Source organism: Phalacrocorax carbo, chromosome 17 (assembly GCF_963921805.1).
Source record: "Phalacrocorax carbo chromosome 17, bPhaCar2.1, whole genome shotgun sequence".
Classification (NCBI taxonomy): domain Eukaryota; kingdom Metazoa; phylum Chordata; class Aves; order Suliformes; family Phalacrocoracidae; genus Phalacrocorax; species Phalacrocorax carbo.
Window position 1 is genome coordinate 11,935,275 of NC_087529.1, and position 25,976 is coordinate 11,961,250.

At 41.9% G+C, this 25,976-nt stretch overlaps 1 protein-coding gene across 6 annotated transcripts in view; it reads left to right on the forward strand.

Annotated features, from left to right (window-relative positions):
- The window catches only part of AUTS2 (activator of transcription and developmental regulator AUTS2), a 792,628-nt gene that overhangs the window by 524,141 nt on the left and 242,511 nt on the right, over positions 1–25,976 (forward strand). For all 6 annotated transcript variants that reach the window (XM_064468137.1, XM_064468136.1, XM_064468140.1 and 3 more), the window contains one exon: positions 23,212–23,241. In XM_064468137.1, coding sequence (XP_064324207.1) covers positions 23,212–23,241 — 30 coding nt within the window. The remainder of the gene's footprint in view (positions 1–23,211; positions 23,242–25,976) is intronic.

Consider the following 25,976-nt stretch of genomic DNA (forward strand, 5'->3'; position numbering starts at 1 on the left):
ACATGCAGACGTACTTCAGTGGAATTAACTGCCTGGCAGTTTGAACTGAAGTTTGGGGGTAAGCGTTTGGGTACTATTTAAATGAGTTTCTGAATACTGTAGATGTGTGTGTGTTGCTGAGTAAATTCAGCGGGTAATATAGATGTATATTTGCCAAAAGAGGAAACGTGAAAATATAATGTAGTCGCTTAGTGAGATCTCAGTTTGGCCACAGTATTATGAGATAGTGTTTAATAGATCATAGAGTCAAGGGATCTATTTCCTCTATCTGCTGTCATTGGAAGACAGGATCAACTTTATAATGGTGCTATAAGAAGCTAATGTACTTCTGTGCTGGGCTGCCGATAGAGTAAATTTGTACGTGTTTTCTTAAGGCTCAAGGTCCTTGTCTTTTGCCCACTTACCTAAAACTGTAGTGATGAGTGTGTAGGGTTAATGCCTAGTTTTAAAAAATGTGTATTTTTTTTCCAGCAACAGGAAATTATAAACCTGTTCAGCCAACATGAATACATTTAACTTTAAGAAAATATGCTGAAAGTGGCATTGTATGCCATAAAAATATACATCATGTGCCAAGACAAGCAATTGATGCTCTCCTATAAAATACAGTAAACACCCTCTCCCTGCCCTTCCTTTGGCTGTCAATCAGATTTCAGAATCATGAAATTTTACAGTATTACTGGTTAGAAGGGCTCCCCACTGGGAGCAGATGCCATCTCTGTCTTCATAGACTCAGAGAAAGTCCTGACATGTTTCAATGGTGTTCATACGTGGAAGTCTGTGAAATGGAAAGGAAAACAGCTTTTTCTGTCAACCTGTCACCGATATAAGCTCTTACATTTCATCAGAATGACTAAACTTTAAAGCTGTTTCTTCGGTGCTGAGTATATTTGAGAACTCCCAAGTGTTACCAGATTTATAGAGTCCCAGCATATGATAGAAGACCAAAGCATTTTGTGGCATGATATTAAAAATTCATTCAGATACTCGATAAAGCGTGGATGACAAAAGTCTGAAATGGAATAAGGTAGAGTGAATTTCTCCATGGTTTATTGACCTTGATTCCTCTACACAAAATAAATAGACAGAATGGACTAAAATCTCTTCTTTATGAAGGTGAAATCCTGGCAGTCAAAGACCGGCTCATAAAAATACTCTCTATGGCACATACCTTGGCAATGTTAGAAGTTGGAGGCAATGGAAATTTATTGCTGGTGCCGCAATGTATGTGTCTGTATTTCAGAGGAGGAGAAAGCAGGGGCTGCTTTTATGAGGTTACCAATGTTATTCTGTGGAGAACAGAGAAGGAAAACACACTTACTTTCGTCATTTTGTGTTCTTTCCCTGAAGGTGTAATAAGAGAAAACGCTTGCCTTTGCATACCCATTTTTTATTTGTTTGAAAAAGAAAGAGGAAAAGCAAGTCGTTCAGTATGAGGAGTTTGACATCTTTCCCTGCTGAAAAAGGCTGGGGCTCCATACTGCTCAGAGAGGTTTTCCTGCCTTGCTGCCGTCGGAGAGCAGAATGCCTCATTGGTTTCAGATATTAAACTTTTGTGCTGAAAGCCCAGTTGGAGCTGGTGTGACAAATGGATTTTACCTGCTGCCGAAAAACACAACCCCCACCTCTCTACACCTCCCTTCTTGCCTAACCTAGCCCCCAAGAGCACTGAAACAGAAAGCTGCCCTTAGGCACCATCTGTTTCTGCCAGCTTCTACTTTGGGCCCTGCCTTTACATCTGTTAAGTAGAGGCTGCGTACTTGATGAGTTGTTTTGAAGAAATAGCTGGTCTCCCCACCATGTTCATTAACTATTGCAGATCTGTTAAAGAGAGGCTCTGTGATGCAATTTAGCTGTAGTTAACTAAATTCATTGAAGTCACAGTCATAGATTATTTTTGCATCCCGCAGGGATAGTGAGCGACGCTGTTTTAGCAACACTGTTTTCTCTTCCCTTTGAAAATAAAATTCCTGTTTGCCTTGTGAAACACCATTTAAAGCAGTGATGAAATCTAAAGGGGATTTAAAGTGACTGGTTGGTGACGGATAATTTGCTACTCCTCCTTGTAAACCGCAACCAAGCTGCATGCATACCATATGCTAAAACCAATATATTAATCAGGTGTCCCTCCCAGTGAAGGAAAGCAACTGTTTTATTCTTAGCACCTCCTTAAGTACCCCCCAGCTACTGATCTGTTAAGTGGTCATTCTTCTCATGGACAAACACAGCTTTCTGGAACCACTGGAATTTTTTCATGGCCAGTGATCAGGAAGTAAAAGAAACAAAACAAAAATCCACTTAAAATACTTCAAAAAAATTGATTCAGTATGTTTGTGTTTGGATTTGTTCGAATTAGAAAACAGAGTTTAATAAGCATTCAGAGGAAAGCAGGCATCCTACGGTTTATATAGAAGACGGTATAACACAAACAGAAAGGAAAGACGAAGTTGAGGGGAAGGGCGGAACAGAGCCGTGTTTTACAGATGAAGAGTACAGACATAGAAAGAGAGGGACGGGGGTTTTTACCCAAAGTTGCTAAAGAAAAGAGGGTGTGGCAGCCAGGAATGAAACCCATGGTTTTAATAGTCTTACAGCCTTAAGCCGTAAGCATGGGACCATCATTTCTGTGCCGGCTGGACAGAAAGTTTACCGAGTTTTCCATGTGTACAGAGTCACTTTAGAGGCAAAATCTGGTCATAACACGGATGGAATTTTCTTTAATTGTATATGTTACATTTTAATCTAAAATTGGGCCCTGAAGCTGCAATTATGCATTATTATATACGCTACACAGAGATGTCCCTGTTGGGTTTAAGGATGAGGATAACTTACATATTAGTTAAAAGGTGGCACCTCAGAATCTGAGTCATACGTAGTAAAATAAATAAGAGCAGTTCCATGAGCAAAAAACTTATCAAAGCCTGTTTCCCATAGAGAGTTAAGTGAAACCTCTGATTGATGCTTTCTCCTTGGAGTTCTCATAACATTTCTCTTCTGTGTGCGTTTTCTGGTACGAAGCGAGGTGTGATCACACGCTGCAGCCTTTCTTTCAGGCTTATCGGGTCTCTATACCAACTGGCCGCCTTTTTCAGAAAACTTACGGGAGCCTAATTATCTTTGAAATCTCTTGTCAAGTGTGGGTGAAATTGGCCAATGACTTCAAAAATTTTGAGAAGGTTGAACAGAGGGGAGCTTCATGGACTGGTGGTGCTAGCGTTGTTTATCAGGCGTGCCCGCTGCAAGGAAGGCTTTGTAAGGGTTGTTGTGTAGAGTATAATAATGCCAACAGACAGAGATTAGGTATCGTGAAAATTGACATGTTGACTCCAAAGGTGACACACGGTTTATTCAAATTGCCTAATCAGAGCAAATAAAAAGCTCAGTTCTGCTTCCTTTACTCGCACAAGTAGTTACATTGCGTTGGTATAATTGGTAATCCGGTCTTTATCATTTGACTTTCCTCTTAAACAGGTAGTCATACAGTGAGAAAAGGTAACAAGTGTTCTCTGAGTTAAGGTGATTTGTGATCTATATACTGGGATGTGTGAAAGGATACTGTCCCACACTGCTGTGGCTTTCTATGCATAGAGCTCCGGTGACATCGGGAATATTCTGTGATTTTCTTGTCTAAACATGCCACTTGGAAAACACACCACTTGCATAAGATTAGCAATTCGCACAATCTAAAGAGAATTATCTGTTTGTCTCTAGGCGATTCACAAAAATATGCCCATAGCAATTTGAGGCATTATAAATCCATCCAGGTTGGTTCTGACCATGTTGCAGAAGTAATTTCGACTGGCACATCAGATGAAAGAACAGATTTGAAAACAGTAGCGTGCATGGCCCTGAAGGTTTTATCTTGGCTAATATTCCAGGCACCTTATGGCACTACTTTGGGTTTCTGTGAAGACTCCAAATAAAGTGTCTGTAGCCTGATGAAAGATTTAACACGTTTTTTTCCTGAACAAGCTTTGTAAATGTTACGCTAAAGATAAAGAATGTACTTGCTGATGGGAAGCAGCTTATTTTTCAGTGTACTCTTTGCTAAAAGCACCCTTTACATGTGGTGCTTCCGTCTTTCCAATGTCTGTTTGTGCAGCAGTGGATGTTCTGTAACAATAACGCTGGCGGGTGCAAATTTGGGATTTCATTTCCACTTTTCAATAATGCCCATGGAAATTCCTTAATTTACCTTCAGCAAGATATCTTTGTGGTTCCAAATAGAAACCGCCAGTACAAATATGTCCACTGAAAGGACTGCATGCAAGGTCAGTAAGAGAAAAAAGTGAGATTATGTTTAGCAACACAACTTGTGTTATGTGCGACAAGAATGATGAAATAGAGAGCAAAGGCTATCGCAAGAGTCAGCTTTAGATGGCCTCAGAGAAAGGTTGGTTTGCTCTTCATATGAAAAATAAAATGGTGTCTCAGTGTGTTCTCTGTTTTACTTGTTTGTATTTTGTCCTGTTTTCCACTTGCTTCTACTAAATCCCAAGGAAGGATTTAGGCACCTAGTTTGAGTGTCTCAAGGAGAGGCATATTCAAGACTAACTTTTATCTGTGGACAGCAGTCTCCTTGGGCTCTCTCCAGTCAAGGGACAGAGATCCTCTCTAGATGGTGATGCTGAAAGCCTAAGGGCTGTTGTGTGCCTTGTCTTAGATGATGACTCCCTTCTCAGGCCCCAGGTATTTTAGGAACACTTTCTCCTTCGAAGGCAACACTGTAGGGCAGGTGAAGGGAGATGGACAAATACCTGGGGGCGAAGGTGAGCTCTTTGCTACTTCTGCTTTGGAGCTGGTAAATGTTTCCTTTATTATCTCTTCCTTGTTGTGTGCTTGGCTGACCTTTTTTTCCTGAACAGATCTGCTAGCTTCTGTGGCCTTTCAGGGCTCATGTGCCTCGGGAGGCTGTCTAATTTTCCAGCTGAATAGGGTCCTAAACGCTATAGGGCACTCACTTGCATTTCTTCGCGATTTATTTCGGTGGGTTAGAAATCATAATGAAGGGCCACGTGTGTTCTGCCTGAGTAGGCACTGAACAAATGCAGAGCGAGGGGTTCAGGATAAGGCCAGTACATTTCGCTGGAAGTCCTGCTTCAGTCGGTGTATTATAATCCTCATCAAGCATTAAAAATTATCATTTGCCCCCTTATTTAGATATTTCAATTGGAGAGAGCTTACAAAAAGAGAAAAAAAGCTTGGCAAGGTTGTTATATGTCTGGTCCTGAAAAAACTAGTCTTGTACACCCTGGCCCATCCGCTTTTTTCCTCCAACATGTCATAGAGCAGTGGCCATGGACAATCACAGTTGTTCCCCTTGGCAAACACCAAATACTCAACAATGAAGAGGGTTTTATTTTCCCAAATGTAACAGAGACAGAAGGGATGGCTTTGGGGAAAGAAGGGAATATGTATTGCATTCTTTCAGATCTTAAATATAATCAAAATATTTCTTAAATTTTGTGACTGAAGGCTAAAGTACAACTGTTTCTTATCCTGGTGATTTTAATCAGATGTTCTGTCATTGCCCAAATTACAGGTTTATTCCCCCCGGTCTTTGTACTATAAATAATGAAGACCAGTGCCACCATTAGAGAGAGGCCTAAGGCCCGTTCGAAAGACCTTAAAGATCTGCCAGGGAAAGCTAGGCTTCCCCTGTGTTTTTTTTTTTCTGTGGTGTTTTTTCTGTGTTTTCATGGCAACTGGCCGCTACCCGCATCTGGAAAAATGGCTGGTTTGCACATTGCTCTACCTCGTGTTGCAATGAGCCTGAAGCTGGAGCTGTTGGTGCTGGTGCCCGTGTTTGCAGTTGGTCTGCGTGGCCGTCCAGCACGCACGTCATACGCGCCGTAAGGGAGAAGGGGCATCATGCCGTGCACACGTATGCTTTGCCTAATAAAGACTGTCCTGTATTTTATAGGAATACTGGAATGACCTGGCTTATTTCCAGTGGCTAAGGGCTCCCCATCAGCACAACTCCCCAGATGTCCTGAGGTTTCATCGTGACCCACAGGCATCAAAGACTGTCTTTTTGTTGATGGCGTTTGGGGGGAAAGTGTGTTTTGATTTTATGAACAAAATGGGGGGCTAGTATTTCTGAGTTGTGTACGTAACAAGGAGTGCAAAACAATAGTGTATCAGGATACTAATTAACTCTGAACATGCACAAAACCTTAGTCACAGCAGCTGAAATCACAACCCATTAACATGGTCCTGGTGGATACGCATGCTGACATGCTTCTTGGAGAAAGACCTTATTTTAAAAGTGCATTTATTGGTGGTTGGGAACACTGGAGCCATCACGCAAATACAAATATACTTATCCCTTATTTAAAAGGCAAAAATAAAATTAAATGTGCTGAATGAAAACTATGTCTCATTTATGTACAATAATAATATTTTTGTATAATGTTCATATTAAAAAAGCCAGAAAAGGATTAGATCGTTTAAATTTAAAGCTCTGAAGTTAAACAAGAACAAAAACATTCTAGTAAGCCAATTTAAATAGACTAATTGACCCTGTTTGTCTTAATGCGTATCAGCCAAATTTTCATTTCTATTTTTTCCCGGCCTAATAACTTGGATATTAAGTTTTATCCTAGCAAAGACATATAACTTCACTTTTTTGTTTCAGATTCAATGTATACAATACAGGTGTATGACAGGACCCATAGCCTCGCTCTATGGTATTTGCAAACCCTTATCATTATTGCTAGGGCTATAAAATTATCAGTTTTAAGTTCCTTTACATGATAGTCATGAAAACATCACCTTCGATGACAACGTAATTGTATAAGAAAGAAAGAAACCACCAAAGCCTGCCTCCTCTCAGGGGCTGTAAAAGTAGCTTTCATTCTGAGCAAATGCATAGGGTACTCGAGCCTTTATAACTTTATCATGCCTTTGTATGGCGGTGTGTGAGGTGTAATAAATGAACAGCTGAAAATCCACTTGCACATACTAATAAGGGGAGTATTACAGGGATTTCAGGAGGGGTCGGAAGCTGATATGTGGATTACATGTGCTTGATTCTCCACTCTCACGCCTGCTGCGCAGTCCCTGCTGCCATGTATGCGGGAACGGAGAAATACCAAACCAGAAATCTTGGCACGCTTCGCTTGGTGGCTGCATTTTACCTTCACCAGCAAGGGAAGAAGCAAGGCTGAAGTTAACAGCTTCGGTGCTTACTGCCCGCTTGAATCATTGAACTGTTCACGCTGCCAAAAGTGTTTAGTCTAGTGAGGTATTTTAGAACTTTTATCTCGAGGGCGACAATAGGCATCGCTGACTGCTGAGCGCTTTGGGAATCTGCCACTTGCTTAGGTGTCTTACTATGAATCAAGCTGTTCAGAAATTTGGCTTTACAGAGCCATGAACCCTTGCGAGTGTGGCCCTGCCGCTCTTGAAAATCCAACCTTAGGAGTCCAGTCCTGCCACTGCCTATAAAGGATGGGGAATGCTTTTATGTACTGTCAAGATTCAGTTTAGGGGTAATATTTGCAATCTATAAAAGAGAGATCTGAGGGAGAATTTTTCAGATTTCTAAATATCCGTAGTGTCGTTTTTGTTTGTTTATTTTGGGAGAGGGTTTGCAGGTGGTAGATGCTGCTGGTTTTGTTTAGCCTGCACGGTCTGACATTTGAGAGATCCTGGCTCTTTCTGCTTTTGGTTTGACTTGCTTGCTCTGGAAGCTTTCCTGTATTGATTTAAAAGAAAAAAAAGTTATTTCAATGTGGCTGGGGAAAGAGCTTGAAAATTCATCCTTTTGGCGCTCATCCAATGTGCTGATTTTTAGGATCTGCATGTGAGCATTTAGTCAGAGGAACTAAGGGGACCCTCACCGCTTTTTCTGTTCCTCTCTAAGTGTGATTTACAAGCTTGGCTGGCCTGAGGGTGCTCAGTGACTCGGTTTCCTTTGACCTGCTAAATGAGAAATGAGAAGGGACTTCTCCACCTCCCATTGCTCTGACCAAACCGGCACTTGTAGCGAACCTTCCCATGATAAAGTGGGGGCTGTGCAAGTTCCAGTTATTTTGGGATGCTATTCAGTGTAGCATTACAGCTGACAAGGAAGGCGTTTTGACAACCGGCTCCGTTCCCAACCCTATGAGCTGCAAAAAAGCTCCGGCTTCCTCCACCCACGCATGCAAAATTGTTTTTTAGCCCACAAGGTAAACTAAAGATATAGTTAAAAGTACCAAGTGGCTGGAATACCCAGGGATGTGAGAATGAGCAGAGCTCACACAGTGATGATTTGAAACAAGCCTTGTGGCTTTTTAATAATGTGCCAAAGCAGTCTCAGTGGTGGGCCAGCAGGCACCATATTCCGTCTTCTGTGAAAGAACTGGGCCCAGCAGGCCCCGGCTAATGCAGACAGCCCCTTCACTCTGCTGGAGGAGACAGACTCCGAGATGGCAATCAAGGCTTGATTTGCCAACACATTTCCAATGATTAAAATGTAATTAGCACAACTGAGTGCCTCCTCCCCAGCTAATTTTAATACATGCTGTGACAGGCAGGCAGCCGGCTGTGCCTCGGCCCAGCAGCAGATGGAAGCAGAGGCAGCGGGAGAGGAAAACCATTTTGCAATGCGACTGTTCGCATCACAAAACCATCAGGGCGCTCGGCTCTTAGAAGGCCCTTGATGGCAGCACATCAAATTGGCGCTGTCATATCTGACCGTGGCAATGGCAGCCATCCTTCATGCTGTCCCAGAAGCACAGCAAGGCAATTTGCAGGCTTAACCCTTTGAGGTCTTAGGGGGAGACGAGGCTTCGGGAGGGAAGATGCCCGCACGCAGGGCATTTGAGTGTCATGTCCCTGGTAGTTTAGGGAGCGTTGTTTACACTCTGTTATTTGGCTACATTTGCGCATTTTTCCAAGGATGAGGTATTTGCCCAGAAGCATCACAATAACCCATTATTTCCTCCCATTAAAAGCAGAAGTGCAAATAATAAACGAATCTACAGCTCAGAAATACCCTTATATGTCCCTGTACAGCCAGTTTTGAGAAGGAGAGACATCCCTTTTATGTCAGCACATGGCAGATATGAGTGAGTTACTGAAGACAGCCCCATGGGAGGCAAAGCAAGCGAGTCCTCCCCTTAAAAACTGACGTGGTTTCCCTTTACTTCATGGTCATTTGCTGTAGCTGAAGCGGGTCATTGTCTTTGGTGTTGGTAAATGCTTAGAGTCCTGTATGCTTTGAGCCCTTCCAGCTGCAAGTTACATACTGGTTGTGTGGGGACAAGCATATATTCCCATTGGGTAGTGTTAGCTTAGGTTGCTGGAGCATGGATCCAGTATGAATAGACAGAAGATGGGAGTTCTCTTCTGTTCCTTTATTGCTGCACCATTTTAAAATTCTGTTTTGTGCAGCTGTTACTCTGCCATGTATTACGTCTGGTGTTTTCCAGCACTTCTTTTTGAGGGAAAAGGTCAAAGATTAGGGAAGGCAAGTTTGTGGCTAAGGTCTCATGGCAAGGCAGGAGCTCGGAGAGGGGTATTGCCTGAGTGCAACCTCCAGTGAGGCACAGTCCTTGCCTGCCTTCATCTTCTCGCTGGTGAAATAGCAATAAACTCCCCTAAGTCAGCAGGAACGCTGAGAACCTAAATTAAACAAGGTTTGCACGTATTGACAAGAAATGGTTGAAGGTGCTGTAAGTGTGGGGTGGAAAGAAAACATGTGCTCTTGAGCTCTCTTCTGTTGGGTATGGAGGAGAGGAGAGTCCTTGATAAATCCAATGCTTGTATTAAAGTATCCCTCAATTCAGAGGGTATCTGCTAACGTCTCTCCCTTGCATGCTAATAATTATTTTTAGGAGCTCTGAGGGAAGATGTAAGGCTGCCTTCTGTAATGCTTTATGAGAAACTGCTGGCCTCCTCCCTCCCGCTTTCTCTGAAAGACCCCATTGGTGAACATTTTAGATTTTGTATTGAATTTCCTGTAGATCTCTCCTGCATCTTTTTATGGTTGCTGCCACACAGGATAGCTCTGCTGAATTTTCCTCCAAGATTAAATTGGTTGTTCAGATTCTTCTCATAGTCTTTTTATTTTCCCCCTCCCAACAGTCCTTCACATCCATACCAATGGCTTTGCACCATTCTCTTTCTTTTCCTGTATTTGTAAATCACAGTGTCCTCTTGTAGCAGTTTTTTTTTTATTGATTTACTCAAAAAAGGTAGTCAAGCTTAATAGCAAAGCTGAAATGGGTCTTAAAGAAGTGCCATTCCTGCAGCAAGGTAAAAATGAATCCTGCGAACCAGAATAAAACTCAACATACGCAACAACATCAACATCAAACTCATTGTAAAAGCTGGCAGGACCCACTGTTCCTGGGAGATGAGAAGCCCTCCTGGCTCACGGGTAAGTTCAGTGTCATCCACAGCCCTTCAGAATTGGTGCAGCACAGAAGGGGATGTTCACACAGAACGGAGTTGACCTGAATTGCTGGATAATAGGAGGTCCAAAGCATTAACAAGCTAGCCATGGAAGTAAGAATGGAAAGATGTGGATGTTTAGGGATTTATAAATTCACATAATTTAAGGCAATGAGGGTATGATCTGCTTTGACCTCCTGTATAGCACAGGCCATATAGTCTCCACTAATTAATTGCGCTGCCTTGAGTACAATGTCTCTGACTGAACAAGGGCACAAAATTTAGGCAAGGTTTTAATTTTTCATTAATTTTTTTTTTGAGTTAGGGAAAATCTGCTCTGGTTTTAAGTGAATAATAAGTAATTATTCCTCTTTTTTAAAATATGCACCAGTCAAAATTTATCTGTTTTTTACCCATTGCATCTTGTTATTCACTTGCTTTCTAGACTGAAGATAAAGCCTACATAGGTTTTTGTGGAGAGAGTATGTTTGAAATCTCAGAGAATTCCTATTACTGAATTTTCAAATGAGATGAGAATCGAACTTCCAATAGTTTGGCATCCAGAGTCCATAAAATAGAGGGAGCCTCTACCTCTCTAAAAAGTCCCTTGTGAAGTTCCAGGGCTCTGTATTCATGGAGATCATCTCTGGAGAAAGCAATGAATTTCCATGCTCCACCTCATCTGCCTCAAAACTGTACAGCACAGGCTGGGCAGTTGAAAATTCCTTTCATGCACGCTGTACGAGGGGCAGGTGGTTTGCTGGGATCGTGCAGACAGAAATCCAGTGTGGATTTTTGCCTGTGGGATAGTGGCGACCACAAAGATCAGCGACGTGAAGCTTCTGCTCCTTCTAGGCCTTCCATGGCTCCGCACATTCTCAGACAGACTTTTTTTTTACAAGATACATCTTTTTCAGTATCTCCCTTCTTTCTTGACGAAAGGTTTAACGGCAAGTCCTGTGTTTTACATTCGGGATGTCTCCTGGCCCTTCCATGGGGTTCCCCTTCGGAAGAGATAATTTCTAACAGTGTGTAGTCTCAGTACTTTTGCAGCTGAAAAAGGAACATACGGGCGGTCTCACCGACACCCAGGGCAGTGTTAGCTAGAGCCCTGCTTAAACACAGTTGTTGCTGGCAAAACTCTTGCATTTTCCAAGACTCGCCTGGACAAGGATAATTTTTCTGAACACTGTGCTAAAAGCCAGCTATTCAAAGCAATACCTTTCCTCGGCTGTGCCAGGCAATTTGCCACTGCTGATAACAGTCATGGAGTCTGTGATATCATTTATGATACAGGAGTTTTTATCACCTTACTCTGGTGGTAGGTTAATGCAGCAGCGAAAAAAATCCCAAACATCTTTCTCATATCCCTGCCAGGAGCACATCGGTAGTAAACAGTGAATATTTACACAAGAAAATGTCTCTTAAAACAGGGGTTTGGGTCTTATCTGAGGCTCCCATCCTTCTACCGTAAGTATAACCTAGAGTTGAGCACTGAGAGTCCTAGTTTTTTCACACTGCAATGCTGCAGTGCTAGCTTTTTCTCAAGAGAGGGGAGGCGCACCCGGGTCTGGGAGTGATGACAAGAGGTCCTCAGGAAGAGAGGGCTGGAGGAGCCCAGCCTAGAGAGTCAATTAGAAGTAACCCGTACCTGGTTGGGCTGCTTGGTCATGCCAAGGCACCGCTTCTGCTGCTGTTTGTTAGTGAAGGGGGAAGCCCCAGCGGCTGATGCTCCATCCCCGCGACTAGGAATATTCGTACCTTTTCCCAGCCACTCCATGAATAACAAACGCTTGAGCCCAGCTGATAAATCAGGGATACACAATTATGCTTACCTCTAAATAAAGAAATGAAACTCCTGTTTTAAATCCAATTATTATAATTGCAGCATTCAGAAAAAAAAATTGCATTCATTTCCTAGTAAGAGATTACAGATTCCGAATTACAGCATCGCGTATGTCAAAACAGGAAATTTGAGGCAGGCAGGCCAAAGTGTGCCATTGTCTTTGCAATTTATATTTACTTGCTGTAGATTCAGAATAATCCTCCTCTTCCCTCAGCTCTAGCACAAACAATTTAAAAACTGTACAAAAATGATAAAGGCAGCAGTAAATAATAATAATATTAATATATAACAACTGTGTAAGTGATAAATTATAAAACAGAGAGTGGAAAAGGGACTGAAACCATAGCACAGAAGCCAGTTTACAAGGCTGAGTACAGAGTCTGAGTTATTTTTCTGGCATTATGACAACGAGGAACATTTATGGGAGTTTGCAAACAGCTCACAACACAAATCATTTTGTTTCAGGTTATATTTATAGGGCTTAGTTAAGAGTTTTTTAGTATCCATTAAAATCCAGTGTTCAGAGGTTTATAGCTCAGCTGTTAAGGTCTTATCCCTAAGGATCAATTGGTTTGGGTTGTTTGGGGAATTATTATTATTATTATTTATACAATTCAGTCTAAATTGCTTAGCCTAATGTAAAGATAGAGAGCTCAAAAGCTACAGAGTTCTTGTTCTTTGGGAAAGAAGAGAAGAGACGGCTTTTTACTCTTTGGTTTTTGTTTCAGGTATTTTTTCTACAACTATTTTATCTTGCAAATCAATTGACTCTCTCTTCATGTGTGTTTCAGTAGCCATTTTGTGCTCAGAGTTGCTGCAGCCTGTAAAAGAGAACAATCCCTGTGCAACGGTATCGTTATTGTATTGCTGCGTCTTTGTGTGCGTTTCTGTAATTTAAAATAAAAATAATTTTCAGTTGAGTTGATATAATTTGCTATAGGTCATGCTCTTCAGTTGCTGGAAGATGAGATCTTTATTGAAAATAGGCATGATGTGTCTAAAGCCTGATCCAAATCTTAATGCTTTCTTCTTCCTCCTCTTCATTTCTTGTAAGACAAAAATTCTCTAAGAAAAATGCCCTATTATCCTGTGCCCATTATGAACACATACAGTGAAAAGTCACCAAATCCTAAGGAGCGTACCATTTAGTAGCTCAGATAGACGAAAAGCAGAGGGTTGACAGAAGAAGAGACTAAGTGACTTGCCTGAGGTGATACTGACAGCCAGTGACAGAGGTGGCTCTTCGGAGTGCTCCTCCTAAGCTCGCTCTCCTCCATCATGTTGCTTCTCAACCTGCAATGAAGTATTTTTGGTGAGAGGTGAGTCAGATCCAGAGAGTAATACTGGGCCACTGTCAGTTAGGTAAATATGGACGATTACGAACCTGACACAGGGAAAAGGTCAAATAAGATATCTGATAGTTGCATTGCGTAAACAAACATAGGAGCACTAGAGCCAAGTGAACTGCCTATCTTGAGAGAGGGCATTTCAAATTCTTAAAATGCACCTATCGGTGGAATTAATACAGCGGTTGCTTTATTTAAATCCTTTTCCATTTTATCAAGCTTCCTTTGTGGCAATATTTCCTAGCTGTTTCTTGTTTAACTCTAAATATTCATGACATTAATTCTATTTAAGTCCTATGCTGTTATCTGAGACAAAATGTCAACATTTTTATGACAAACTACTGTATCCATTGCATACTGTGGAGTCCCCAGGGAACCTGCTTGTTGTGGCTGACTATCAATCTCTGATTGGAAACCTGATTGACACCAATAAAAGCTTGGTAGTTCTCATTTCCCCATTTAAAATGATCCAAACAGCTCAATAGCCATCCGAGATCTATAGAGTGTTTTTAGCGTGTACATAATTCATCATCTCAACCATTGTGCTTTTTTAACTTCTAATTTTGGAATATCAGAACTTTTCCATCAGGTCACTTGAACATTCAGTTACTCTCTTTTCACCCTTTCCTCTTGTGTTGCAATCACGCGGGACCCCGGGTTCCTTTTGGGCCCTGGAGAAGCATCTTTTCATCCTCTTTGCTTCCTGCCACAACCATTTTTGTGGTTTATTCTTTTTACTTTTTACTCGGCTGTATCAACCGTGTGCTCTGGGCCTTCCACGATCTGTAATACTCAGTTACGTGCAGAAGAAAACAAGTTGTTGCCTCCAACCTATTGATTCTGTTTTCAAAGTTAACTCAACCCTCACTTAGTTATTTGTCTTGTAATTTCTATTTCTGGCAGTGATGAAGAAAAGGAAGAAGCTCTCAGACCCCAGACTGCGAATGTAAAGCTGACAGTAAAAAAAAAAACAAAACATTTAAGAGGAGTTCTCTGTGAGATACTGAGGTCAAAATTTGGCCATCTGGCAGTTAGGAATAGACATGTGTGAAGGCACGCCAGGCACCTGGTGAAGGCAGATCTGCAATAGCAAAGTCTTCAAAGGTTTGCTTGCTGCTTCTCAGCCATTGCATGGTTTTCATTTGTAGCTTCTCTTATCGAGCACAATTTCTAAATGAGGATGGTTGCTTCACTTTAAGGACGTACAAATGACTTGCCCTCACCTGTCAAGCATGATCCTTGTATTTTACCAGGCCCATTATGAACGCAATCTTTCTGTCGAAAATTTGCATACCTCCTTTCTTGAAAAGTAATGACAGCAATTTCTTTCCCTCCGCTCACTTTCTGAGTGTCTCATTTAACAGCACCTGTGAAACCGACAGGCGCAGAGATGAGAAGTGAAAGAGAGCAGTTGATTAAATCATCATCAAGTCGGGCCTCAGAAAGTCAATTCTGCTTCCCGTCTGCAATGATATCCTTTTATCTTAAAGTAATGAGCTATGGCACTTTTGCATCGGGTAATGCGATAAGTTCTATTAGCATGTTCCATTTGCTTCACAAGCAAGGGCAAGTCATTTCAGCAAGCTCATATCACTGCAATCAAAGCAATTGGCTTCACAGGCAGAGAAGAAAGAGGAAGGGCTGAGGGTGATTTTTATGGATCACAACACAGTGGAAAAAATAGATTCTTGTATTATTTTAACCCATAACATGCTTTGCTTCTTGTCCATCAGGATATTTTGATTTCATTAGCCAGTAAGTACTTGGAAGACTCAAATTCCAGACTGAACTCTTGAGCTGCGACGAGGAGTTCGAAAAATAGGGATATTTTCTTATACAGATACACTGGCTAATGTACTATTAGGCACTGACTTCATTAAACACTGATTAGTTTAAGTCTTTGCTATTGACTTAGTCCGCCAGTATAAATGCACGTTTTTATTATTATTTACTATTACTTAGGTTTTGAACCCTGACAAAGTACTCCTCAATTGAGAGGCTGCTAAAAATGACATTGCACACTGCAAACTGTCATCATCAGTTGAGAGGATGCTAAAAATAACATTACGTACTGCAAATTGTCTACAGCCAGAAAGGCAGGTAAGGAGGCAGCAAATGTACATTCAGAGTCCCAGAGGCAAAGGCGTGTCGTCATTTTTTCATACGGAGTATCGAGGAACTGAGGCAGGGAGTTCACCCTTCTACTGCAAAAGAGAATGACTTCCTAAAATTAAGAGACGGTTGTGTATGCGGCCAACAGCTGCTTGGTGCCCAGTTAGTCTAGTGGAATTTGGATGCCTTACAGGCACTTTCTGAAGATGCTGAGCTGAGTAGCTTGTGGCATCGTTAGCTTTCTCATGGTACATCTGGAAATCCCATTTAATCTTCCGCTGACATTGGTGGGAGCATCGTCCTGTTCTTTGGGGACGGCTGGATTAGGCCTTAAGCACTTGTGGGATCATTGAGCAATGACACCATAAGGGAGCCACTGGGAGTCATAACGGGGGGAAAGAAGTTGCACTTTTCCAAGAACTGCAATAACTTACCAGTCTCCGCTCAGTTTCCAGGGAGCAAAGGAAAATGTGTTTCTTACAGGGCTGGTTTCACTTCATCCTTCTCTGGGGCTGTGCCTAGAGGTGCCTGAGGACGTCGGCGGCGTGTTTCCCTTGGGTGCAACAGATCCCCGGGCACACAGCCAGGATGGAGAGCTGCAGCTCAGTCCCTGGCAGCCCTCAGGCAGGCTTTGTGCTCCTGTGGGCACTGCTGCCCCTCCAGCCTCGCACTGGTAGCCTCCCAGTCTCTCCCACTCCTACATAGCTACTAGGCTTCCCCTTGAAGGGATATCCCTGGGAATACAGGGGTTGACACAACAGAAAGAAGCCTCAAAATAGGACTTGTTTTCAGCTGTCTTTCTGGAGTGAAATCCCCTCTTTACAAATAAACTCACTGTGGTCTGCCAGGAGTATGTATACCACCCACCAGTTGCCAAGGATATGTACAGGTCCTATATAAATATAAGGTGGGTCATCTTTATTGTGGATAGTAACTTAATCTGGTGTTTCCATTTTAATACTCAAAATATAATTCTCCTCTTTCTCATCAAAACATTATTTTGTTGATGGTAGAGCTAGAAGGAGCCACTGACTGTGATGTTTTGCTATATAAATCATAAAAGTCCTGGGAGTGAGGAATTAAAAAGAGTTTTGGCTGAAAGGGGTTCTAAGTTCTGAATATGTTTCCTGTAAGTGGCCAAGATAACTTTAAATGTCCAAGACTGATACATTTCATCTGAAGTGAAGTACTTTGGATAAAATGGAATTCAGATTAGAGGTCAACATTGCAATCTTTTGTCCAGACTAAGGTAATTTGTGTAAAATGGGACTTTTCTGTGAATAATCCATAATTTTAGCTTTTGAGAAAGCAGACCTTAAACTTCTCAGACCATCTCTGTTTCAGAGTCATTCCTTACAGTGAATCACTGTGGATAATGGTGAAGAATTGCTAAGCAGACGGTGATGTTAACCAATTTGCGAGATGCTATATATAAGATTCCTTGGCAAGGAGCTCCATGCTGAATGCTACTCACAGGCAAAGTAAGAGTTAGGAAAGAAAAAAATGAAATCCTTGCTCTTAGTTTCTTTGTGACTGTGCCTGTCTCCATTTCGTCAATTAGAAAATTGCCCATTTATTCCCTGTCTGTGTCTCCTTTCATCTAGGAGATATTTTTTTCCTCCTTTTTTCTTGGAAGCAAAGGTCTAATTGTATAGCTAAAATATCATCTTTGCCCTTTCCAGGGCTGTCAGTTTGTCACTGGTGGATAGATGGACAAGAATATTGTAAATGTCAGTGTGAACATGGCTGAGGTCTGGGTTTTCCCTCATTTTCTTCAGATTTCTTTTCAGCAGACAGATGAGTAGAATCACTTTGTTCAGCACCGGCATTTCAGCAGCACTGACTCCTTTGGTGGCAATGATAAATGGATCCAAGATATGAAATAGCTGTTCCAGCAAAGTCCATTGAGCAGAATAGAGAACAATGCCATCCTCAATGTCATTGTACATGATATATTCAATGATTGCCACTTTTTGCACAAGAATGTGTTCAATCAGCAAGGTACCTAGAAATCCATAGTGTTGCTTCAGCCTGAATGAGCTGGTGAGGTGGCACAGACATTTACTCAGCTTGATTTGGACCAGACTCTCTCAAGCTATTAAAATGGGCTCAAATTATAGCTGTAACCTCATAGGGTGTCTGATTTTTGAAATGTGGCATTGGGATCAGTCTCATTCTGCGGGTGCAGTGGGAGATGTGCTGCGCATTTTAACTTGTGCTCCCTCCAGCTGGGGCAGGGGATTTGGGAGGTACAACTAATCTGTAGCCCAATCCTCAGTTTTCCTTTTCTTCTACAAAACACAGCAGAAATTAAACCTCAAATGGGAATTGAAAAGTTTTTTTTCAACTTCCCTCTGCAGTTATATGTGTGCATACTCTGTGTCGCAGGGAACGCAACTTATGCTTTCACAACCCAGACTGAGAGCATTCATTTAGAAGGTTTAAGCTGTGGCAGAAAGAAGAGCTTCCATTTCTGTTGGTTCTAAGACCTTCCGAGTTTGTATGTTCCCTCCTCACCTTCGGTTGATTTTCGGAACAACTATTCGAATTTTGACTGTGGCATATATATGAAAATGCGAGTTTGTGGGTGACTGATTCTGATTAGTGCTTGAGCGTGAAGTTGCAGCAAGACTGCAAAATGAAGCTTGAACACTTGGCACGTGTGTGTCAAGTGACGTGGTGGCTGCACGCTTCAGTTATTAAAGGTGTTTGAACAGTTTAAATGATAGCTATGGCCACTTTGAGCAAGTCATTGTCACTCTGGTCTCATTATTGCCCCCGATTATATAGAAATTAGGGGCAACCTTAATGTTTCCATGTGTCCCCTGAGAATTGTATCTGTAGAGCTAGTTTTGAGTGAGCCTTATGTGTCCCTTGCTTTTGATTTGGTTTGTAGTGCTGTAGGTCCTTTTGGAAAACCGTTAGAGTCCCTTCTGCCCAGTACAAGACCTTCAAAAGCATAAAACAGCCATTTCAAAGGCTCCTTCCTCTGAGGGGCCTCTCAGGCTGTGGTTTGAAAAGATCTCACAGCATTTTGTGCCATGCTTATTTGAAAATTTGGCCGTAAGTGGGAGCCATGGGTGCTCAGCGGTTTTGCTAATCTGGCTTTCATTTCAGTGCCTAAATGAGAGCTAAGGGCTGGTTGGTTGGGTGGGGTTTTGATAATGTAGGGCAACTTTTGGCAGTTTGGCTTCAGACTCTGAAAAGTCTAGAATCCCGAAGTGTGGCCCCGGATTACCGCAGTCAGTCATGACTTGTGTTCAGTGTAGAGACAGTAAGTGCCTTGAGCCTGAGAATCAGAGACAGAAGCCACTGTTTGTTCAGGTGTAAAATGGGTCTGCAGCCTCCTTGTCCTGATTTGTCACCTTATCACTCGCAGCTTCCGATGAAGCCAGTGGCAGTTATCCAAAAATCGGGTCATGCCATCTCTGAATGGTATTTTGGATTTCTAGTTATTTGCAGAATATTCGGTTGCAGCGTGTGCACAGACCCATGATTTCCTGAAACGAGACATGGGCGAACACTGAAAAATTATCTTTTTGCAATAGGCACAAGATACGGAAACTCAGCCCAAAGCAGAAGGCCAGTACAGAGCATTTGCATCACTTGGGTTCCAAAACCATCTGGTGTTTCAAGAACCACAAAGTACTTAAATGATTTTACTTTTTCCTATGGCCCTGGAGGGTAGGGAAATGCTGGAGGAACTGAGGAATTGAGCAAGCAATGCAGACTGAAGTCTTCAAATTGACCAGTAATTCTGGGTAATCAACTTCATGGTTGTCAGCTGTGGTTTCCAAGCCCTGTTCCCTAGAAGTGGTTAGCAGTAAGCCTGCAGAAGGTGGAAACACCTTGTGCTTTAGCACCTCTGGGAAGAAAATGCATCCAAAAATGTAAATGAGCATATCAGAGCAAGGGCCACTGGGGAACGTGTGTGCAAGTGCAATGCCCGGAGTGCCTAAACAGCAAAGGCATGGGAAGAGCGTACAACTGCTCCAATTCAGTTTCCAGCCTGAGCAGCAAACCTCTTCCCCTCTTCTGCAAGTCTTTCTGGAGTTACCCCTGCATATAAATTGTCTGATTCTTTCCCTGAACCAAAGGAAACCCACACATTTAACCCTCAGGGAAAATTTAGTTTAACGTGGCTGTGCAAAACACGCACATTAATGTGTATGCCCGCACACAAACACACATGTGTCTGTACTGAATGTAAATATCACCCCAATGCAGCGCATAGAGCCCTTTCCTCCTGTCCCTCCCTTTTTTCCCTTTCACACAGCTTGTCCATAAAATTCTGCTATTGGAACAGGACAGTGCTGCTGGACAGTGGGTCTCCTTCCCTCGCATCCCACCAACAAAACCTCTTTATGAGTGAAATAGATGCCTTGTATGTGCAGGACTCCTGGCGTTTTACAAAGTGTATCTGGAGCCAGGCTAGGCAAACGTTAGGAGCTGTTTGCTGAGTGCATTTATTGCCTTTGCATAATTTATGAGCTGGAGGGGTTTGACCATCATTCGTCTCTGCCAGAGGCTGGCACTGAGGGCTCTGGAGGATGGAGCTGTAAATTGGATGGTGCGCTCCTGCTGAGCTCACAGCAAAGTCCGCGGGTCAGTATGGGAATTTAATACCAGGAATGGAACTGTTTTCTCAGAGTGCCATGTGGGCCCCCATGCAGCAGAGGCTTTTTTGGCAGCCACAGTGACTGGCCAAATCGCGAAGCTGTCAGTCACCGGGCATGTTGTGAAGGGAGCCTGAGCATTTTTAATCGGCTTGGCATCCGTGCTGCTTCCATAATGGACACCAGTAGGTCTCAGTCCTTTGCCATATGCTTAACTCTGGAGACAAGGTGCTTCTGGGTATAGCAGTAATTATTTGATGTGGAATTAAGCAGACCTTGAAATTAGAACTGGACTGTCGGAAAGCAGGAGGCTTAACACTTTGATGGAAATAACTTCCCACCAATATCACTCTGTGCACTTTCGCTGCAGGTTCACTCGGATGTGGGTAACTGCTTTGCTGGCAAATTCAGATGTCACTGCTGGCAAGCACTCGTCTCCCCAAGTACCTCCACACTGCAGAAAACACAAAACCCTGAGCTCTTTCCAAGCTTATAATTTGGGAAAAACTTAATCCACCTCAGAGGAGAGATTCCTTAAACCAGACAAAAAACGGTGGGGGAAGGAGAGGCTGCAAAGCGCTGTGACCACAGCTGCATGTGTGCCCCAGCAGCGGGAGCGGATGCCACGCTAAAACCCCCTGAACCCTGCTGCTAAAAGGGAAACGTTCTTGCTTGCATATCTATCCACTTTTTACCCCCTTTCTTTTGCCTTTTGGATTCACATATTGCAATCAGGACTCGCTTGGGAGTTTGTCTGGGGGCCGGGCAGGGGGCACAAACAGATGAGGCAGTTGGTTCTGAGCTCCCTGTTTTGAAACATGCATCACACACCACAACGCATCCCAGCATACGGAGCACACCGAGCAGGGATCCCGGAACCGCTGGGCCCTCCGGGCTGTAACCGAGTAGCAGAATAAAGTGGTGTAGCCCAAAAGCTGAATTTTTCAAACAGCTGTAAAATAGAGATAGTAAGTGGGAATTCTTTGTGACATGCAATGAGTGTCATGGATGAAAATCTATGCACGTGTTTGCTTTTTTGGTAAATTAGGACATTGCTTTGCAAACATACCTCATACCAAAAATCTCATACGTGTAGTCATGCTGAAGTCAAAATGCATAATATTTACAGGTTAAGGGTAGATAGTACTTTATGTAAATACATACGGTTCTAGAAATATGCAGTTTTCCTTTTTTTCAGGTAAGTACTCTCTCTTCATTAACTTGATCTCCGTATGAGTGTTTCAAAAATTGTCTCATATCCTCATGTTCCATCTCATTTGTTTGTTATCAGAGTATTTAGGTGCAACTTCTGCTATATAAATCATTCCAGTGATTAAATAAATTTTACTTTCATTTCTGGTTGGAATTGTCTGAAGGCAGATTGCGATTTTATCTAATTTTTGCTTCATTTTAAATTATTTGAAAGATACCTAGAAATAATTCTTAGCTTTAATTTGTTAGTATGTAGCTCATTGGTGTGGGGAAGGCACCTTTTCACCCCCTGTACAGATGAAGATGAGGAAAAAGCCAGTGAAACAAAAAAGTTATGATTAAAGATCACACAGAAAATGATTTGTGCAAATCAAATACATTTGTGGGTGTATTTGGCTGTGTCTGTTCACATTCCACTGTAGAGTTAACCTTTGGAATTCACAAAGTACAACTAATTTCAACGCAATTTGGTCGCCTATGAAAACACAAAGACGCATTAAACAGGATAAAAATGCATCAAGGGCTTAAGGACTGCTGTAACACAAGCAGCTAGTCCTTGATTTAGGAAAGCCTGGTTCTGCTCTGTGGTGATTTTGTGCTTTCCTTCAAAACATGTGCCAAACAAGCAATACTTCTGCCATTAGATCTGCAGAGGTATGCCTTCATCCTCGGGTGATGTTGGCCATTCAGTTCTGCAGAACCTAAAATAGGAGTTTTAAAAAAAAAAAAAACAAAACCCAGAAGGAGGTGTTTTCCTCATTCTTCTGCTGTGGAGGTAGCCAAGTGTGACAATGCCATAGTTACCCAGAATTAGCTGGGATGAATCCAATCTGTGTCTAAGAAAGAAGCAGCTAGGTGCGAGTCAGTTGCATGGTCCTTGCAGTCCTATTTCCAGCACAGCTTCTGTACTTCTAGCAAATCTAAACATGTTTTGCATTCCTGATGCTTGTCTGAACCTCGATTCATCTAGTCCTGTTGTATTTCTACAACAGTAAAAGTTACTTAAAAATTGAGTAATGGCTCTTGATAAACAGCAAGACCCACTATTGTCACGGTTCAGCATTTTATAGTATGACGTTTGCCCTGCTACCTGGACTGCTCTTGAATTACAGAGAACCTCAGTGAATGAATTAATTTGGCCTGTTGTTGCTTCCACTGTGAGATCTGAATTCTTTAGTTCAGCAGGGGTAAGCAAAGACACAGGTCGAGCCCTCTGACTGGTCCTGGAGTAAAATGGTAACCTTGTAGATGATTCTCCTCTGGGACAGGCAAACCTAAGCTATTTCCATACCCTCGTGCCTGAGAAGCCTTTGAAACCAGCTTATTGGCAGCCAGTATGAGAAATACTGTCTATCAAAAGAAAACAAAGCAAGCAGCCCTCAAATGTTGTTTTGCTTCTTCCCTGATCCAGTTCTGGAGTCTGTCCATGTGAATTCAACTCACAGAGGTGATTGCAAATGGCTTTTGTTGTTTCCAGAGCAATTTTTTCCTAATTCAAAAATACAATCTTCTTTAACAACAGTGTGGGGTAAAATTCCCTCCCATACAGTAATTGAGCTTTTGCCTAAAGGTACCAGATTTGATGCCACAGGGTTCATGAGTGTTTCTGCCATCTTGTTCATAGAAATCTTGCTTTTTTATTATTTTGCTGTGGCAAATTTCTCTTACCTGTTCTTTTTTCATTTTTGTGTTTCAGTGTGACAGCGACAGTGATCAAGAAGAAAAGGTAAGGAAGGGAATCAGCATGGGAGCAAAAATAATTTGTTGGATTTGTTACATTCACTTATTCCTATTATGCTGTTATTTATTTAAAGTTTCTTTTCTGATTGATTTCAAGACTCTTTATGCAAAGAAAAGACTTTGTTTCCTTTAATTTAATTTTGGAATAGACCTCCAAGGAAAGAGAATTCTAATGAATATTTTGGAGGCAACACAATTCATCTTCAAGCATATTGATGCCACAGTTTGTGTGGGTTGTTTATGAACAGCAGTCTCAATACCAACCCTTTCTATGGCTACATTTTCCCTTGGGAAATTCTAACAGCAACCAAATATGTTTGTAACCCTCACATTTGCACTTTTTAACAGTTATTTAACCACTGTTGTCGCCTGTTTTGCATCTCTGCAGGCAAGGGTCTTCAAACTCAAACTGAAGTGTTTTGGTTGAGATATATATATATATCTGTTTTTTAGAAACAACATTTGGAAACTGTACATTAAGTCAAGTGACACAACTTGCTGGTAATTATCTCAGTAACTGAGGGTTTCTAAGTGGAGAAAGGGAAGAAAGTCATGCTGAATATGAGTCAGGCGCTGATCTCCAATGCTGGTTATTGTTCAAAAGTCTAATAGTCATGAAGAACCAGAACACTGATGCACGTTTTTATGTCTTATTTTATCTTGTGGACAGACTAACATCTACCTTTCTTCTCTGGCAAAATGAAATTCTCGTTGCATAACAGCTGGTCTAATTTTTTTTATTTCCAGGTTGGTTTTTGTGGTTTTCATTTGCATGTTGAGCCTTAAGGGGTGTTTTGATAATATAATCGCTTTTGCCTCCTCTTTCACTGGATAAATTGGGGGATGGAAGTTGGGGGAGGGTAAAATAATGCCATAAAATATCGTTCATATAACAACATTGAATTGTTCAGAGTTTCGTGAGTGGTTCCGTTAGCTAGCTCCAAGTCAAGCCAAGAAGAAGAGAGACGACCATGCTGGTACCCAGCTTATACAAGAGAAAAGAACAGATATATTCTAAAATCCACCTTTCATGAGTTTAATCAGTTTTCTGCAGGATTTTGAAGCAGGCAGCTAAGGAAATTTTAAGACCGCTCTCTATGAAACCGCCGAAGCTTTGCCCTTCAGGTTTTTCAGTAATTTCTCAAGTAGAGATTTTTTCCCCCCATGTTTCTTAATAATTTGCTAACTGTGTTAAAGAACCACTGTTTACTTTGAACTGCAGTGATTTCCCTTTCATAAGGGAACTAATCACTGGAGTTAATCAGTGTGACAACAGAAAGGGGAGGTTTTGTTGGGTTTTTGCACAGAGTATTAACCTGCACTTTTAGACATGAATTTTTAATGCATTACCATTACATTCCATCCTGTGAAGTGATTATTCATTTTCAGGATGTTCCTTATGCAGTGGAAGATGATAAACTGAATTTCAGCTCCTATGTTTATGGCACCCAGAACTAGAAATGTAATTTCCTGCCACTGCTGCAGGTTTGCGGAGCTAAACCTCTGCCCGTTTCACAGTATTTTCCTCTTGCCGCGCTCCTATTTGAAAAGGCAGAGAGGCAGCTTTTTGGGATGGTGGTGGTATGCTGCTTCAGGATGGTTTCTGCAACACAGTACAAGACACACTCAAGATTGTACCTCATACAGAATATCCCAGTACTTGTGTGGGAAGGATTTAAAATCCAGATGTGTATTTCATCTCTGTGATCTATATTTTGTCTTCCACCCTAATGAAATGAGATTAAGTGCAGATCCAAATACCCCTGATAACTTAGTGCTTTTCAAATCCCAGAACCAGACCCAGCTTTGAGTTTTATAGCTCTGGCCCAATTCTGAAAGATGACAGCTAACCCTGGTGTATTTATTCAGCCTGTGCTGGCAGCCTAAGCAAAGATCTAAAGGCCTTGTTCTGCTGTTAATTTGAATTCAGCATATGTAGCCTGTTATAAAATGCGAGACATCATCATTTGAGCAGGTCAAGCATATTCAGATGAAGACAAATGGTGCTTATTTGATTTTCTTAAAATCAGGAAATGAAAAAAGTGCTCTCTGGAGAAATCATGTTCTGCCTGACTTAGATGATAGACCAAGGCATGTACCCCAGATAAGAACAGGCGCTCGTCTTGCGGTTTTTATCTCTGAAGGACGGTCGGGACTGTCAGCTTGCTGACATGTGCATTATCCATGTCATTTTAAACAAAGTGACCTGTAGAAAAGTGCACTCTGCCGTGACATGATAATGGGCTGTTGGATGACAGGTAAAGTACACACTATAAAGGAGGCTGTGCGTTATTCCTTTGTTTAACTGACAAGTAGAAACTTCTTTTCTTCAGACAGGCAGGATCTTTTAGATCTCTTTCAATAGGACACAGAAGATTTTTGAATTCCTACTTTAAATATAATAACATTTTTAGGACCAAAAATACCTATGAGCAAAATGCACTGGGAGAAGTGAGGGTGCCAAACCCCTGTGCAAGGGCTTGATCGTTTCATAACCAGTGGTGGGCATCCCCAGTTTTCATTAGTAACCGTAGGAGCTGAAGGTACTCAGCAGGATTAGAAGTTTTAAGATCCTTGACCCAAATGTCTTATATCGTGATGAGGGTATTAGCCTCCAGCTGTGGAGCTGTTCTAGCAGTGAGTTGTCAGATTGCTCTTGGTCGGTCCTAGGTCAATATATTCTGAAGATTGCAGAGTTATTCTCCCACCAGAAACCTCTTT